Source organism: Narcine bancroftii, chromosome 11 (genome assembly GCF_036971445.1).
Source record: "Narcine bancroftii isolate sNarBan1 chromosome 11, sNarBan1.hap1, whole genome shotgun sequence".
Taxonomy (NCBI): domain Eukaryota; kingdom Metazoa; phylum Chordata; class Chondrichthyes; order Torpediniformes; family Narcinidae; genus Narcine; species Narcine bancroftii.
This window is the reverse complement of record NC_091479.1, coordinates 34,835,018-34,852,727: the sequence shown is the minus strand read 5'-3', so window position 1 is coordinate 34,852,727 and position 17,710 is coordinate 34,835,018. Positions and strand designations below refer to the sequence as shown.

Genomic DNA, 17,710 nt, shown 5'->3' with positions numbered 1-17,710 from the left:
GAATCGGTGAATGATGTTGAAGATGAAGCTCAAGCTCAATGTGGGTGTTATCACTGGGATGACTGATGGGTTTTAATGGTCGGTTGGGGGGTGGTGGTTGACTCTACTACTTCTAAAGTCGTCTGTCACTTGTGGTATTAACTGCAGCTGGTCCGACTCTTGTACTTGTAGATTTTTACATTTTTTACAGGGGTTTCTTATTGTTTGAAAGGGGGGTTTGGGTTTTTAAAAAATTTATATCTAATTGTAATTGCTGTGTGAAGTGTCAATCTCAGGAGGAAATTAAGTTATGGCTCATTTAAATTATGTGACCTTTAATGTTAAATGACTTAATAATCTGATGAAAAGGAAGGTAATATTGGCATATATAAAGAAAATGAAGGTTGATGTTGCTTTTTTGGAAGAAACTCATTTGTCTGAGAAAGAACATATGAAATTGATGAGAGATTGGGTCGGACATGATTTTGCATCTCCATTTAATTCGAAAGCTCGAGGTGAGTTGCTACTTTGGTTCATAAGAAGATTCCGTTACAGTTGGAATCATTCTCTGCCACATTGGGTCGAGAGCTGTTGGTGAAATGTAAATTTGTTGCTGAAGCATGGACTTTGATGAATGTTTATCCACCCAATGAAAATGATGAAGACGCTATTTCTGAAACTTTTTGGAATCTGGGTCAAGCTAATGAAAATATTTTGGTTGGTGGGGATTTTAATTGTGTGTTGGATAAATTTCCAAAACTGTACAAAGAACCAAAATAGCTAAATGGATGTTAGACTCAATGAAAGATTTGAATTTGGTAGAAATATGGAGGAAATTAAATCTGACAGAATAACTTTTCTCTTTATTCACCCAGACATTATCCTTTTTTGAGAATTGACTTTTGCTTAATGTTAGTACAATTACAGGGTAGATTTATACATGCAGAGAATAAGAGTAGGATTTTGTCTGATCATTCCTCATTGTTAAGTAGAAGTACACAATCCTTTATCTGGACATCTAAAATCCGGAAAGTTCCAAACACCAGCAAGTAGGGAGAGAGACGGCAGTGCGAGGCAGGAGGGAGAGGGGTGGGGGGAAAATGGCAGCATGACTGGAAGGGAGTAGGGGTGGATACAGCAACACAATTTGGGTGGGCTTAAATCTGGGTTTCTGAAATCTAGAAAAATCTGAAATTCAGAACACAGTGACCCCCCCCCCCCCAAGGGTTCTGGATAAAGGATTGTGCACCTGCACATGTTCTGGTTTGCATAATGTACACACCCCTTATCGCTGAATGTTTAATGGGATGTTATTGAAGCAACCAAAATTTCTAAGTTATATCAAAGACCATATTCAGTCTTATTTGCAAATTAATACAGATTCAGTACAAAGTAAATTTGTTTTGTGGGATGTTTTAAAAGGTTATTTAAGAGGTCTGATAATCAATTATACTGCAAGAATTAAGACACAGCATTTGGCAGAGAGGCAAAATTTGGAGAAGGAAATAACAATTTGAGAGAAGGAATTCCAACGAAATTCGACTGTGGATAAAAAGACTTTTTTGATTCAGTTGAAACTGTTATAATATAATGCAAACATATAAATATCAAAAATTAATACAATGATCCAAATAGCGTTATTATGAGTTAGGAGAAAGAGAACATAAGGTTTTCGCTCGGCAATTAAAGACTGAACAGGCATCAAGGACAATAAATGTGATAAGAAATAAATCAGGAGTTACTTTTAAACCTCAGGAAATGAATGATGAGTTTCACTCATTTTACCAGAATTTATATCCTTTTGAAGTAAGTCAGGATGAGGAACGTGTTGAGTCTTTTTTAGGTAGTTTGAACGTATCAGTTTTGGACGATAAAGATAGGACAGAATTGGAAGTTCCTTTCAGTGATTTAGAAATTGAAGAAGCGATATTGAATATCACCTGGAGAAGATGGGTTTACAGGAGAGTTTTATAAAGAATTTTATGAAGTCTTGTCTCCTGTTTTGGTGGATGTTCTTAAATAAGCTACAGAAGAGCAAAAGCATTTCCAGAATCCTTTTGTAGACCTAGACTTAGTTATTGCAAAAAAGAAAGAGCCCCATTGAAAGTTGCCTCATATCGACCAATATCTTTATTAAATGTAGTTTATAAGTTAGTAACTAAGGTATTGGCCAATAGACTTGTGAAGTATTTAACACGTTTAATCGAGCCTTTGATCGAGTTGAAAGGTACTTTTTATTTAAAATACTTGAAAGATTTAAGTTTGGAACTTTTTTACCTGGTTGTTTTAAAGCCTTGTATAAAAGGCCTTTGGTGAGTATGGTGACAAATGGACAAATTTCAGATACGTTTAATTTAACACACTCCACAAGGCAAGGTTGTCCTTTGTCACCATTGGTGATAGAACCGCTAGCCCAAGCTATAAGACAAAATGATAAAATTAGTGGGATTAAAATAAATGAAGAGGAACGTAAGATTAATTTGTTTGCAGATGACGTACTAATATATTTAACAAATCCTCAGTAATCATTATGACATCGACAAACCTGTTTGGTTCAATATGGAAAAATGTCTGGTTATAAGGTTAATCGGGATAAGAAGAACATATTACCAATTACACAGGAAGATTATCCTGCTTGTAAACAGATTACACAGCTTAGATGGACTAAGAAAATTAAATATTTAAAGGTAATGGTTGATGTGGATTATGTGTAAGTTTAACTATGTTTCTCTATTGATAAAATTCAAGCTGATTTAATTAAATGGAAAGATCTTCCTTTGACATGAATGGCACATGTGAATTGTATTAAAAATGAATATTTTTCCTTGAATTCAATATCTTTTTCAATCAATTCCATGTTTGTGTCCAAACATATTTTTTAAAGAGTTATGTAGCAATCAGAATATTTTTATAGAAAGGTTCATTGGCTAGAGTATTGTTGCAAAATTTAACATGGCAATATGCATTAGGGATGACAATGGCCTCATTTTCAGAATTATTCATTAAATTATTAGTTTATTATCAGTTAAAATTTATTAATAGGATGTTCGATGTTAATCAACCTCCACACTGGGTTAAAGTGTTATTAGCACAGATTTCTCATTCTATTATACATCAATGTATATTTAGATGGACTCCTCGTCTTTTGCATTATTATAATGTGGCAGTATGATGACATTTATGTGATACTTGGTATAAAAGAAATCTGTCAATAGCAACTGGAGATAAGGTTTCATTACAAATTCCATTACATCAGGATAAATACATATCCTTCTCGATGGGTAATCTCAGTATTTAAAGATTTGCCAGATGAAAGGTGTTCAAGTGTTAGCAGATTGTTTTGAAGATGGGATATTTTTTCTTATGTTAGGCTTCAGGAAAATATTGAGGTACCGTTAAATTCTTTACTTGCATATTTTCAAGTACATGCTCCAGTAGTGAAGAGTTTTGGGCGGGAATCGAACATGCCTAAGTTAACTAATTTTAAAATTTAATTGTAAATGAGGCAGAAATTGATTTATTTCAGAAATGTATTCTTTTTTGCAAGAGAAAATGGGTAATCTAGATTGAGATAAATCAAATCTTAAATGGGAGAAAGATTTATCCTTAGAATTATCCCAAGAAGGATGGACTACTATGTGTGAAGAGAGTGTGACTAAATTTGGTGAACTACAATTTTCAACATCAGTTGAATTAAACACCAGAAAAGTTAAAAAGATATGGATTTAGTCATTCAGATTTATGTTTTAATTGTGGGACTCAAATTGGTACTTTTTTTTTCCAATTCTGTCTGGTTGTGTGATAAATAAGTCTTTTTGGATAAAAATTAAAGAGTTTAAGGCGGATTTATTAGAGACTACTTTAATGTTAGATCCACTGCTTTTTTTTTGAATGGGGTATATTACAACTTTAACAATGGGTTTAAGAATGGATAAATCTCAAATTGAGTTTATTCGGTTCGCATTAGCATTGGTTGGGGAATGTATTGTTATTTCGTGGAAAAATGATGTGGATTTAAATATGAATCGTTGGCAAAATGAAAACTTGTATTTGTTTGGAAGAGATAACATAATTTACGTGATAATTATTTTTTTTATGTGAAGATGTGGTCTAAAATTTACAGTCTTTTGCCTCTTCTTTCTTAAAGAGTGGAGTAACATTTACAATTTTCCAGTCCAGCCTGGGCAGACAAGGATAGATAGACTTTAAACATGAACATGGTGAGGAATTAGCAAAGCTATTCATTCAAATATACTGCTTACAACTAGGTAATTCAAAATCATCCAAGTTATAGGGTTTCACATGAGAGACGAGGCCAATAGCCGCAGAGATCAAGACAAAGCAGAATCATGAACACCATTACTACCAAGATTTACATTGGTGACATATCAGAGTCAATGCAATACTTTAAGATTAGATACAACACAGTAACAGACCCTTTAGGCCCACAAGCCTGTGCTTCCCAGTTGACCTTCAACACCCCCATACTTTTTGAACAGTGGGAAAAATTTGGAGGCCCCTCCCCCACCCTGGGGAAAACCTAAGCACACACAGGGAGAACATAGAAACTCCTCATAGAGAGAGCAGGATTTGAACCCCATCCCTATCACTGGCAGCGCAACAGAGTTGCGATTGTGCCATCCACTGTCGAACCATGTTGGACAGGAAGAAACTCAAATCAAGAAAGTCAATAAATGGAGAGCATCAATATTTCGTGAATTGGTACGGATTAGTTCAGATTTTGAGAAAAGATGGATGGACAATACTTTGCAACAACATAATGACAGTCAGTACAAAAGAAGCCAGAGCGAGCTTACATGGGAGCCAGGAAGGGAAAGTAGCCACTTCATTGAAATGGAAGCAAGAGAATGGTCTTAGGAGCAAGAACCCATGTAAGAGAAGTTCTGGTTCACGAGCAAGTCACAAAAACCCAATGATGCCTTCCAAAGTGCATTCCGATTTGGGAATACGAGGCATTTATCTTGACTTATTTCCCCAGTTTGGGCATTTTAGATCATTAATATTCCCCAGTATTCTTAAAAATCTGATGATGAGGTGTTACATGTGTTGCTATGAGGTGTAACAATGCAGCTCGCAGTATTTGCACAGCAGATATAATAAGGGATCCACCCTTCCCCCTCTCCTTCATAGTGTCTATTTAAGACAAACATAATCTGCAAAGAAATGATGATGAGATCACGAGATGTAGCAGTAGAACTTCATTCATCTTTTGATTTGATCGTCTAAACAAGTTTTAAAAAAATTACAGAGCAGTGAGGGTCTGGGATGCATTGCTGGGGTGGAGGTGCGAGCTGGTACAATAAGGACATTCAAAACACTCTAAGATACATGGATGGAAAAATAAAAGAGGGTAATGAGTGTGAGGTAGGGAAGAGTTAGATTTGTAATGGCACTGATATACCATCGTTTACAAACAATTAAAGAATACCCTCACTCGTTTCTTCCAGAAGACAATGGAGTCGACCTTCTTTATCCTCCTCAGACACAACATTGCATTCTTCAACTCCCGAAAGACCACCCAGCCAAACCCCTTTGACCTTCTCATTGGCTCATTGCCACATTGTAATCCTGACCCTCTCTCTCTACTCCTCCTGCATCGGAGATCCATCACCCATACACTGATGTTTAACACACTCGGACACATGGGCTATTCCTCCAGTGCGATGCTTCAAATACATCATCAGCGGCAAATGGCACCGTTCCCAAAGCAGGCAGATGCATCACCGTGACAGCCCCCTTCCCCCCCCCCCACCTCCAGCCTCCGAGCCATGCAAGGAGGCGACTGAATGGAACTGTCCCCAGTGTAATGGTCTGGAGGGTTGACAGTTCACCTGATCTCGTATGATACTGAAAGACAGGCGATGCAGGGGTACGACTGGTCCTTTTGCTCTGGCCCTGATGCAGAATGTGGACATTCGAAATACACTGGCTTCAACCTGTTGATGGAAACAGTGTTACCTTTTCCATTCCTGTCAATAACAAAACACTATGAATGGTGTCATAAGACCTGGAAAGAACCATCGTAAATGAGCTAAAGTGGTTTACGAACAACATCATGTCAAAGAAACACACGAGTACAGTGTTGACAATCATTTGGCACATCCACTGCAGAAGATGCTGCCACATAGGAGAACATCAGAGTTATCTCATTTTCTCAAAGAAAATCAAGAAAACTGACCTGTTCATGGAGCACTGTGTTTGGACTCAGATTCACAAACTCACCTGGCAAGGTCAGCATACAGTCATAGACTAGCTCTACCACTAAACATCTATGATCTGCCCTCAGAGCTGTAGTCACGCAAAGGAGAACCATGGGCAAACGTTCGCTTCATGTAGATGATTTGCCACCTGCTGTCAATGGTGCTTTCGATCGTCAATGAAAATGCTCAAAGAAGCTGTTGGCCTGAAATGCTTAGCCGTAATTCAGGTAGTGACCAGAGGATCAGTGAGAGCTCAGACCAATGCTGACTCGAACTGAGACCCTCGATCTGTTGTAATTGTGCCCAGAACACCAAAAGATGGAATCCAATGATCCACAAAAGCCCAAGCAATTGTCTCTGCAGAGATGCCGATGATAGGAATTTCGTCCTTCCACCTGGTAGTCCTGTCCTCACCCGTGAGCAGAGAAGTACATTGCCGAGATGGCGGAAGTGGACCTTCCAAGCCACAAGGTGCATGTGCTGGAAATGGGAATCCAAAACAACAAAATCCCCCAGCTTGAATTTCATGTGCCTGGAGACTTTAGGGCGTTGACTTAGCAAGCAAGTCCTTGCCCATAATCCAACATTCTGTTTAACACGAAGCCAGGTAAGATGTTCCTTAACCAGTTTGATTGATGCTCTTCTACCAGGAAGAGATAGATTGTGAAGAGAAAATCTCCTGCCTCATAGCCACCCACACAAACAGCCTCGTCCTTTCTGTTGGGGGAAAAAAATCACAAACCAACTTTTCACCTGATTCATCCAGCATCACATCTTGAAAATGGAGACCAGAGTTGATCTGGTTTCACCGGATGAAATCGGCATCAGTGTGCCGTGCATGAGCCATGGCACTGAAATCGATGGCAGTAGTTTTATGTAATGTCGAGCCTGAATAGGGCACCAGCCACAGCATTCACTTTTCCTCAGATGTGCTGTGAGTCCGATGAAAATTGTAGGATGAAGTCCAAGTGCCGAATCTCTCTGGGCAAATAGAGATGTGTGCTTCTACTTGCAGTATGCAGAAGAGGCTGGTGGTCTGTACAAATGGTCAAAGAATGACCTTCCAATAAAAAACTGAAATATCGAATTAGAAAATGGGATTCATGAGAGAATTACAAAGAAATTTATTTCAAAATTGTATCTACTATATCAAGAGGAATCTCCAAATCCAAACTTGAATAAATCAAAAGAAGGATGGGAATTGGATTTGGGAACTGAAATTGACCCTTTTTGCTGGTCTGACGTTTGTTGGGACAATAATTATTGTTTTTGATAGATTAGTTAATTATAACTTTATTCATCAATTATATTTAAAGCTACAACAATTAATTTATTCCTAATTTTTCAAATTCATATTTTAGATGTGGCACATAAACTGGTACATTTATACATTGTATCTGGAGATATCTCAAGGTGACATCATTTTGGAAAAATGTGGGCAGGTTTTTGGAACAAATTATCATAATGTTTACCATTAACACCTGAGCTTTTACTTTTGGGAAATGTATATGATTTGGAAGCCTAATTCAATTTCTCAAAGAACAATTAATTATTTTTATGTCGCATTGGCAGTTACCAGGATATGTATAACAATTCCATGGAAATCTGAATCCCATCTTAAAATTGATTGTGGGGAAATGCAAAATTGTATTCCCTTAGCAAAGGTGACTTATAATATTCGAACTGGGTATGATACATACTTCAAAATATGGAAACCATATTTAGATATGGGTTTGGATATCTAATGTATTCACTTCTCCACCCCACCACCACTTTTCTTTAATCTTAATGGTTGAAACTTATCATGTTGGTTTCATTCTACTATTTTATTAATATCCTGCCTTTCCTTTTGGGAGGGAATAGTTATCACAGTAGCTTTGCACCTAGATCTGTATTTTTTATCTTTTATACTTTTTTCTCTTCTCACTTTTCTATACAGTTCAACCATTTATTTTTTTTATTCTATTTTCATAATTGTAAGTTTCATTTGGATACGATTCTATAATTATATTGAACTGTATAGAAAACTATACATATATTTTTTTTAAAAACTGAAATATTTCACTGCGAGATAGATAGCTAAGAGTTCTTGCCGAAATGTACTATATTTTCCTGAGCTGGTGACCACTTGGCTGGAAAAAAAATGTCAAAGTTTCCAATTGCCCACAGACTCGTTGTTCGAACACTGGTCCCACAGCACTGACAGATGCATCTGTGGTAAGAGAGCAAGGCCTTGGGCATTTGATGTACAAGCTTAGTGGCCTTTGTAAGAACAGTGTTCACATCATGGAAAGCATACACGGCATCGTCTTTCAAAGTTAAGGTCTTTTTGAAACAGGCATCAGATCCTTTGAGTCATTCAGCAAGAGGTAATAGAGATGCTGTGGCATTCACCAGGGAACAGCAATAAAAATTCCTCCAACTTAAAAACCATCACAACTGGCCAACCTTAATGGCGGGAAGAAATTCTCAAAATTCACGCATTTCCCATTCATCAGGCAAAATACCATGTGGCATAACTCTAGGTCCCAAAAATACAAGATCAGAAGCACCAGAAACACTTTCCTGGGATTGATCACGATGCCACATTCCTCAGGTCTTGGAAACAATGAGATAAGGTGGCTCTTGTGCTCCTCTTCATCCACACTTACAACCAGAATCTGATCGATCAACACAAGCACCAAAAAAACCCAAGGCCAGTGAATTAGTGGTCCATGAACCACTGAAATGTCTGAGCTGCATTTCATAGACTGAATGCCGAACGGGAGCATCACTGCTGTCTTCGTGACATCCGGAGACTCAAATTGAATCTAATAGTAAGTAGGTACTAGATCTATTTTGGCAAATGCATATTTGCTGTGGAGGTTTGCTGAGAAGTCTTGTAAATTTGGAATATTTTATCAGTCAGGCTTGGTGGAATTGTTCAGGGGACGATCATCTCTGCAAGGCCGCCAATCCCTAGTTTTTTTCAGAACCATATGCAACCGTGAAGCCCAGCAGCTGTCAGATCTGTGGAATACGCCCAACTCTTGCCAATCCAATCTTGCGATTTTAAGATAATCTGGGGGTATTACAAGCCTGCGTCTCAGACCCTGCCTTTATATGGTGGCTTATTGCATGTCTGTACACCGTTACGATGGGGTCATGAGGCAAGGAAAACACGAGTAAGGCTTGGAAAGGGCAGGAATCAGGTTGAAGGTTTGTCAGGCAGCAGGTGGCATTGGAAGGACAACAAATGCAGCTCACTTGCATTCAAGAGCTGCAGTCCACACAACGTTTTTTCAAATACATCACGGAAAAATGTGACAAGAAATTCACTCCCAAAATGGAATTTGCCACATTTACAACTGAAAAACTACCCAAAAAGATGGCAAGACTAAAATGAAGCATGAGTAACCTCTGGCCATGTTTGAATAAGAGAATCATTTGTAGCTGAAAGAACACATGACATATTAGAAAGACTATGTTCCTCAAGGATTGGAGGGACCGGCACCGATCGAAACTGACAGAAAATTTTGAACTTTTACATAGAGATGGCAAACAAATAACCTACTCCAACAATTTCCTCCAATGTTTCCATTTTTCTCAGTTGCCTTCGATAATCTCTCTCAAATGAGAACAAGATCCCAAAACAAAGGAGGAGAACCATGCCACCAGGCCCATTGAGCCTGCTCCATAAATACACACTGAGCTACTCTACACTCCTTCCAATTTCCACACTTTTCCCCATATCCCTTCATGCCCTCACTAACGAGATACTTGTCTATTTCTTGTTTGAATACTCCCAGTCATCTGGCTTCCACTACTGTATGAGGCATTAAGTTCCACAGCTCCATGACCCTCTGGCAAAAGAAGTTCTTCCCAATCTCTGTTTTGGATGGATAACCTCTAATTTTCTTGTCATCGATTCACCCACCAAGGGAAACATCTTACCCGCATCCACCCTATCTAAACCTTTCAAAATAAAAAATGTCTCCATGAGATTTCTTCTTTAATTTCCGATATCCCAATGAATATAACCCAAGAGCTGTCAAACACTCCTCATACATTATATTTTGCATTCTGGGAATCATTCTCGTCATTCTCCTCTGCACCCTCCCCAACAACATCACATCCTTTCTCAGATAGGGGGCCCAAAACTGCACCAAGACTCAAAGTGAGGTCTCACCTGTGCCCCATAGAGCCTCATTAACACCTCTTTACTCTTGTACATATTTCTCTTGAAATGAATGCCAACATAGCATTCGCTTTCTTCATTACTAATTTCACCTGGTCATTAACATCTTCGAATAAATGTTCTGGGTTTAATTTTTTAAAATCATGTTGTGGTTCCTTTTCATCACCTTTTTGGAAGCTGAATTCACAAAATTTTCCAAATATTTTTTCAGCAATAATTCTGTGGTACAGAGGATTACTCATCTTTCCTAGAGGTTAAAAGTTGCATTTTGATTTTGTTGTCTCAACTGAACATTGTACAAGGTGAAGGCCGATTAAAATGGATTCAGTAATGATGGCCTTCAACTTTGCATTATTGCTGTGGCTACACAGCTTGAATGATAAACTGCTGTTTCTACAGGGAATTAACTCATGGAAATGTTCTAAATACATTCATTGGAGATAGACCTCTGTGAAATGTTTACTGCCCATCGACAACAATCCTTGAAAAGAGATGAATCATCACCCAACAGAGCAGCCCAGGAATAGGACATTTGGTGAACAATGTCTGTGGTGACCATGATGCTCATTTAAATTAATCCCATCTGTCAGCACATGGTCCATACACATCACCCATTCCCTCTTGTTCATGTGCCCAACCAAAACCCTCTTAAATCGTGGTGATTTCACCACTATCCTGGCAGCGTGGACCAGACTCCCACCGCACTGTGCAAAAACCTGCCTCACTTCTCTCCTTTTCCCCTCTCATGTTCAATATAGGCATCGTAGTATTTTTACATCTCCCACAGGGGAGGGGGAAGAAGAAATCTACCTTCTCCAGGACTACAATAATTGGATAAATTTCAACCAGGTCATCACTCAGCTTCCAATGCTCCAGAGAAAACTATCCAAACTATCCTCTCCTCAGACCCAATGCTCTATCCCAAGCAACCCCCTGATAAACTCCTTTTGTCATGCAGCAACTAGAATTGCAGAAAACACTCGAAATGTGGCCAAAATTACACCAAAGTCCCTATATTTTTCAAGGAATTTGGACAAGTAACTGAGAAAAATTACATTTTAGACACATGGTACGTCAAGATCAGAAGGATTGGAGCATTATTGTTCAAGTGACACAACTTTAAAAAATAACATCTAACTTGATGAAGAATGTGATGCTACAACGGGAACAACGGATGGAATCAGACACATTCTATGAGCATTGGGAAGCAAAGAAAAACGAATTGGTTTTCCATCTCTTCCAAGGCGACCCAATGACCCCGACAGGTCCTCACCGACCTGCGACCGTAGTACCACAATGGTCGCGTCCTGGGAGGGTGCCCACGATGGTCGCAAGTCGGGGTTTTGACCGCGTGTGAGGACCCCTGAAGTCTTAGAGCCTATTTTTAAAATCAAATGATTTGACAAACGAGAACAGAGACACAGGGCACAAAAGACCCAAAATGTACGGATTGACTTTGTGACTCAGGGTCCATTGGCTGGGGCAGCCATCTTAATTTCTGTACGCATGCGCCAGACGTCAGTTGGCGCTTGCGCAAACAGTTCACTTCGTGGCCCTCAATCGGCACATGCGTATCTGCAAGATATGCGCAAACTCATCAAGCATGCGCCAACTAGACTTGCCAATCACGTTCCGCGCCCCCTCCCGCTGCAAGTAACACCGCAGCCTCCAGCCTCGCCCTATCGACACCATCAGGCCTCGCACCGACGCCTCGGTTTCACCCAAACACCCCGCCGGTACCGGCCGCTCCCGGGTATGGCCCAGCGGGCTGCTGGTCACCCGTTTTCCCTGGACCACGCGGCTGTGGATCACGGCGCCGCCGCCAACTTCTTCCCGTTGGGCCAGCGGGGACACAACGGACCCTGAGCAGACGATGCCGCCGCAAACGTCCCGCCTCCCCACAGCACAAGCCAATCAGCCTGCGAATCCGCCCATCAATCCAACCCGACTTCAGCGTCCAATCAAATAGCAGCCTCACCGAATCAACCCATTGGCTCGCGCAACTGAAGCAACCAATCAGCGAGCGATTGAGCGAACACACAGGTGAACCCAATCAGCATCGCAAGACAGAACACAAAGGCAGTGGAAGGAGCAGGAGACCTTTCGGACCTTTCACTTTCAACTACCCCAACAACTCAATCAAATCCTTGGGAAACACAGGATCACTTTGTCTTGGCTCCAGGATTCCTCTGATCTTAAGAAATACATTGTACCCCAACTGCAAGGGAGACTATTTATTATCAAACTTTCGTTCATATTTATTACCGCTTCCAATTTAATGGAGGACACAAGTGGTTGTGTCAGCCAGCTGGACCGCCTCGGGGAACCTCATGGAGCAGTCAATCATGGTGAGAAGGTAACTCATCCCGCGGGAGGCCGGAAGTGACCCCACAATGTCATTGTAGATGTGGCTGAACCTATGTGATGCTGGCTCGAATGTCTGGGGTGGTGCCTTCACGTATGTCTGCATTTTGGTCATCTGGCAGAGTGTACAGGCCTTGGCCCACTGACAACCTGTTTCTGAAGGCTCAGCAAGACAAACCTATTAACCACCATTTTGACAGTACTGATGGCCGGGTGCGTCAGGTTGTGCACCTCATCATAAAACTGCCATCTCCATGCTGTCGGCACGATGAGGTGGGATTTGCCATTGGAATGCCGCAGAGGAGCGTCTACTTACCAGGGTCGATGTTAACATCCTCCAGCCTGAGCCTGGACACTGCTGTCTTGCTTGCAAGAATATCAGGGTCATCCTGCTGTCCCCTGCCGAGGGCTAAATAGTCTATTCACTGGGACAGGGCCTGGTCAGACTTGATTGCGGGGGTGGGGCAGTGCATCACCCACGATGTGTTGAATGTCTGTAGTGAACTCAGACTCATATGAGAGGAGTCGCTGCTGCTTGGCCGACCACAGGTCCAACACTTTATGGAAGGCAAAAGTTAATGGCTTCTAGTCCATGAAGACACTGAATTGTCTACCTTCCAAAAATACTTTAAGTGCCTGACTGCCAGGTACAGCACCAATTGCTCTCAGTCAAAGACACTGCATTTGAGTTCAGGTGGCCAGAGGTGTCTGCTAAAGAAGGACAGAGGCTGCCATTCCCCTTCGATGAATTGCTCCAGTGCACCCCCTACTGCTGTGCTGGAAGCATCTACTGTGAGAGTGGTGGGTGTCTCTGGCCTGGCGTGTACCACAAGGGTTGTGTTGGCCAGTGCGTCCTTGGCCTTCTGGAATGCCTCCAAATCCTCATTGTCCCAGGTAATGTTTTTACCTTTCTCCGCATGATGTGGGCCACTACCGGTATGAATCGGTGATAAAAATTAATGGTACCAGTGAATTCTTGCAGCCCCTTCATTATGTGGGGTTTGGGGAAGCACTGAACAACCTCTACCTTTTCAAGCAGGGTTTAGTTCCGTGCCTGTTGATTTGACCCCCAAGGAAGTCGAACGTTTCCAACCTGCACTGGTACTTAGCAAGGTTTATATAGTATGTCCAAATACCTCCAGCCAGGTGCACAGTCACATTCAATAGGGTAGAGAATTCCAAGGATATTTCATTTTCATTGAAGACATTTCTTAAAGTCTAAGCAGCCGATCGGTTATTGGGAAATTGTGACACTTGGTGAGCCTTTTAAATGCCCCTAAGATTTCAGCCTTCACCACCACTCCAGTTCTTGGGCTCGTCCCATGTCCCTGACCTGGTACGCATACATTGCATCCCCTCCCCTTGTCACCCTCCTGTTGCTGCACCCCGAGCCAGTGGTGAAAGTGGTTTCTGTCCCAACAGGTGTTGGGGACCTCAACCAGGGAGCAGACCCGGGAGATGAACCTCAACTGCATCTAATTCACATTCCCGCAGATCAACGCACGACCGTGGGCCAAGGTGAGTGACCCATTGGTGAACCGGAGCTCCGGGGGTGGTCTCCATCCTCTGGGTTCATCCCCAATACTGTCCCCTGTCACCCACCAGGCCCATCTCCAAACCCCCATCTCCCACCAGGCCCATCTCACACACCTCTGCCCTGGCTGGAGCAGTTTCACTCTTCATGTGGGGGTCCAAAATGGATGGAGTGGGAAGGAAGTCCATGTACGTCGTCAGACTATCATGTTATGATCCCAAAGGACCCCAAAACCCAGCAGCAATAGACATTCACCAGGACAAGTAGTTGAGCGTGTCAAGGGTTGATTCGGTGAGGCCGCTATTGGATGAGACGCTGGGGTCGGGTTGGATTGATGGGTGGGTTCGCGGGCTGATTGGCTCTTGCTGTGAGGAGGCGGGACGTTGGCGGCGACGTCATCTGCTCGGGGTCCGTCGCGTCGATGCGGGCGCGAATGGGAGGAAGTTGGCGGAGGCGCCGGGACCTTCCTCAGCCGCGCGGTCCAGGGAAAACGGGCGACCGGCAGCCCTCCGGGCCCCACCCGGGAGCGGCCGGTACCGGCGGGGTGTTTGAGTGGAGCCGAGGCGTCGGTGCGAGGCCTGATGGCGCCGACTGGGCGAGGCCGGAGGCCGTGGGGTAACTGGCAGCGGGAAAGGGGCGGGGGAGAGGCAAGAAGAAGTTTGGAAGTCTGTTTGGCGCATGCGCGGTGGATTTGCGACTTGGAGTTGGGTTTGCGCATGTGCGGCTAATATGCACGTGCCGACTGACGGGCCACTCAGCAAAGCCACAAGTCGCGCATGCGCACTGAAATTAAGATGGCTTCCCCAACCGATGGACCCTGAGACACTGAGTCCCAAAGTCAATCCGCACATTTTGGGTTTTACGTGTCCCGTGTCTCTGTTCCCCTTTGAAAATCATTTTATTTTAAAAATACACTCTAAGACTTCAGGGCTCCTCGCACGGGGGGGAAACTCCGACTTGCGTCCATTGTGGTATCTGACTGAACTTTTGAGTTCCATTGCGGTCGCAAGTCGGGAAGGACTTGGGGTCATTGGGTCGCTTAGGAAGGGATGGAAAACCAATCCATTTTTTTTTGCTTCCAAATGTTCATAGAATGTGTTTGATTCCATCCGTTGTTCCTGTTGTAGCAAAGACTGGCTTTACTGTTTTAAATTCCCCACATGTGCTCGCTGGCCCACCCACTTCTGGTGACGTACTCCCTGACTTCCCGATTTACGTCATTGTGTCATGGCGTCACTCTCCAGCTGTCTGCCTCTACGTGGAAGTGGAGGGCTCCTCAGCCCATACATGGTGCTAGGAGTGGGCTCCTTCTCGTCAGTGAAGGGGAGTCCGTGCCATCTTGGACTATCCGAGTGTGGCAGTGATTTGGCCTCTTATTGCTCACCTGGTCTCTTGGCATGCTACAATCTCAGTGTTTATAAGCGGGAAATTCTTTCAATGTTTCATTCAACTTTATTACAGAATTCTTCCTAGATTATCTGTGTACCATTGAAGGTTATGGGTTTTCTTGAACAGGGATCATGATTTTACTCATAATTTGGTGAGCCAATGGATGGCACATTTTTTGCTCATGCCCCATGGGAATCGAAATAAAAATGTAGTGACAAAATTAGGAAGGTTTGTTGACCCTTCTTTTTAAGCAGGATGTCATGATGATGTTCATCTTGCATATGATTTGTCAGTTCTTAATGGCAGCTGCCATATTGGCATTGCAAGGAGAGATGGGAAATGGGTCAGGTCCTTGATGGTCCCAGTAATGCAATGTGGAAAGATGTCATGGGGCTGAATGTGGTTTAGGGAGGGAGAGGGTAGAGTATTAATTTTTAAGAAACGTATGTTGCCAGCCACCTATCAATATTTTTTATCAAATAGAAACTCCTGCTGGTAGAACCCATTTCCTACTTTGAACATTCCCAATGTCATTATCTAAGCAGATATTGTTCAATCTCACTTCTCCTTCTTCCAAGTTATCTGGATGCAAGCAATTCTTCTGCTGTGCACAGAATTGAACGTTTCTATATTTCACCAGGTTTTGGTGCTCGAAAGGTAAATGTTTCCTGCTCAGGAAGGTTCTTGTAGCGTTTTTAGAGATTTGTTGTTCCAGGATTTCCACAACTGAGGTACCTTCATTAGTCACCTCAATGTCTGGCTGAGGAAACTTGCCCCATCAGGATTTTCCAGATGGTAACTTCTTTTTGCAAGCTATTACATAGTTCCATTCCTCTTATTCCAAACAACAGGAGTTCTTTCTTCTGCTCAAGCTGTTGTTAGATAAACAAAACCCACGTGTGACTTTCCTCTAAGCACCCTGCAGAAAAGTACTTGTAGCCATCCTGGCTCCATTTCCAAACAATGGTCATTCATTTTATGACATCAGTTCGACTAACACCAACTTGTGAATGTGAATAACTTTCTCCAGAGATCTTCAATATATCTTCAGTCTTTCAAATAAAATGTTTTATAATATATGTGTGTGTATGTATGTAACCTACTCTAAATCTTACCAAAATCCCAAATATTACCAAATTCTCCAAATATATTTATCCATTACAATATCACGTAAGGTGCATTTAAGAGACTCTAAGACAGGTTTACATGGGTGAAAGAAAAACAGGGTTGTAGCGGACGCAATGCCACCGTCAGTTCACAGACTTACCTGACACGTCGCAGGCTAACAGTGCTGGGCACCAAAGTACAATGAGTGGATCAGATGAAGCCCCTGCCTAAAGGCACGGGGCACAAATGGCTGGTAGCTTTAACCTGCTGGTCCTCTGGACCAGGTGTTCACTAATGTTCTCATTGAGAGGCAGGGAATAAAAGGTCTGTATGTCTGCAATAAACCAGTCTTGAGTTGACTACCTTTGTATGTGTTTTCCTTTATTTAGTAGCATCTACCGCAGTAGCTGCTACAGGGTTTTTTTTTGTTAGAAATATCAAGATCAACAAAACATCGTGGGTCAAAGGGCTTGTACCGTGCCGTAATATTCTGTTATTTCTGTTATTGCTCGATTTGAATATCTGTTGTAAGCTCTGTGAGACTTCAATAATGTAGCAAATTTGGGCAGCAACATTGCAGTCAGAAATTTGTATCTCCTGGTTGACTTGAGTTTTTTACCTTTTCACACAATGCTTTATAGTTCTGGTCAGTAAGAAAATAAATATTGTGCATGTTTAATATGTCATTATGTCTGAAAGTAACACTGGAAAAGAGTCATTAACACCAAGGTAAATAGCACCCTGTAGTGGGTGGTGCAGTTTCCTGATGGGCACAAGTTATCCCTCAGTGGCTACAGTGATGTTAAACTGTGGGTAAATTATTTTGATTTATACATGGCAAAATTGGCTGTTGTTTGTTCCAATTTCAGGTAGATGAGATTGCAAAGAGGGTAAGGATAGAAAATAGTTGGGGAACAAAACTGGGGCTTGCATTTGATG

The 17,710-nt window shown here is 42.0% G+C and overlaps 1 protein-coding gene across 2 annotated transcripts in view; it reads right to left on the bottom strand.

The window, feature by feature from the left end:
* LOC138745722 (endophilin-B1-like) overlaps positions 1-14,566 on the bottom strand; it is a 46,053-nt gene extending 31,487 nt beyond the window's left edge. Inside the window, exon 1 of one of the 2 annotated variants that reach the window (XM_069902994.1) lies at positions 14,392-14,566. In XM_069902994.1, coding sequence (XP_069759095.1) covers positions 14,392-14,463 — 72 coding nt within the window. In that variant the 5' untranslated portion in view covers positions 14,464-14,566. The remainder of the gene's footprint in view (positions 1-14,391) is intronic. The other variant, XM_069902993.1, reaches the window with a different exon arrangement.
* Positions 14,567-17,710: the final 3,144 nt, after the last annotated feature.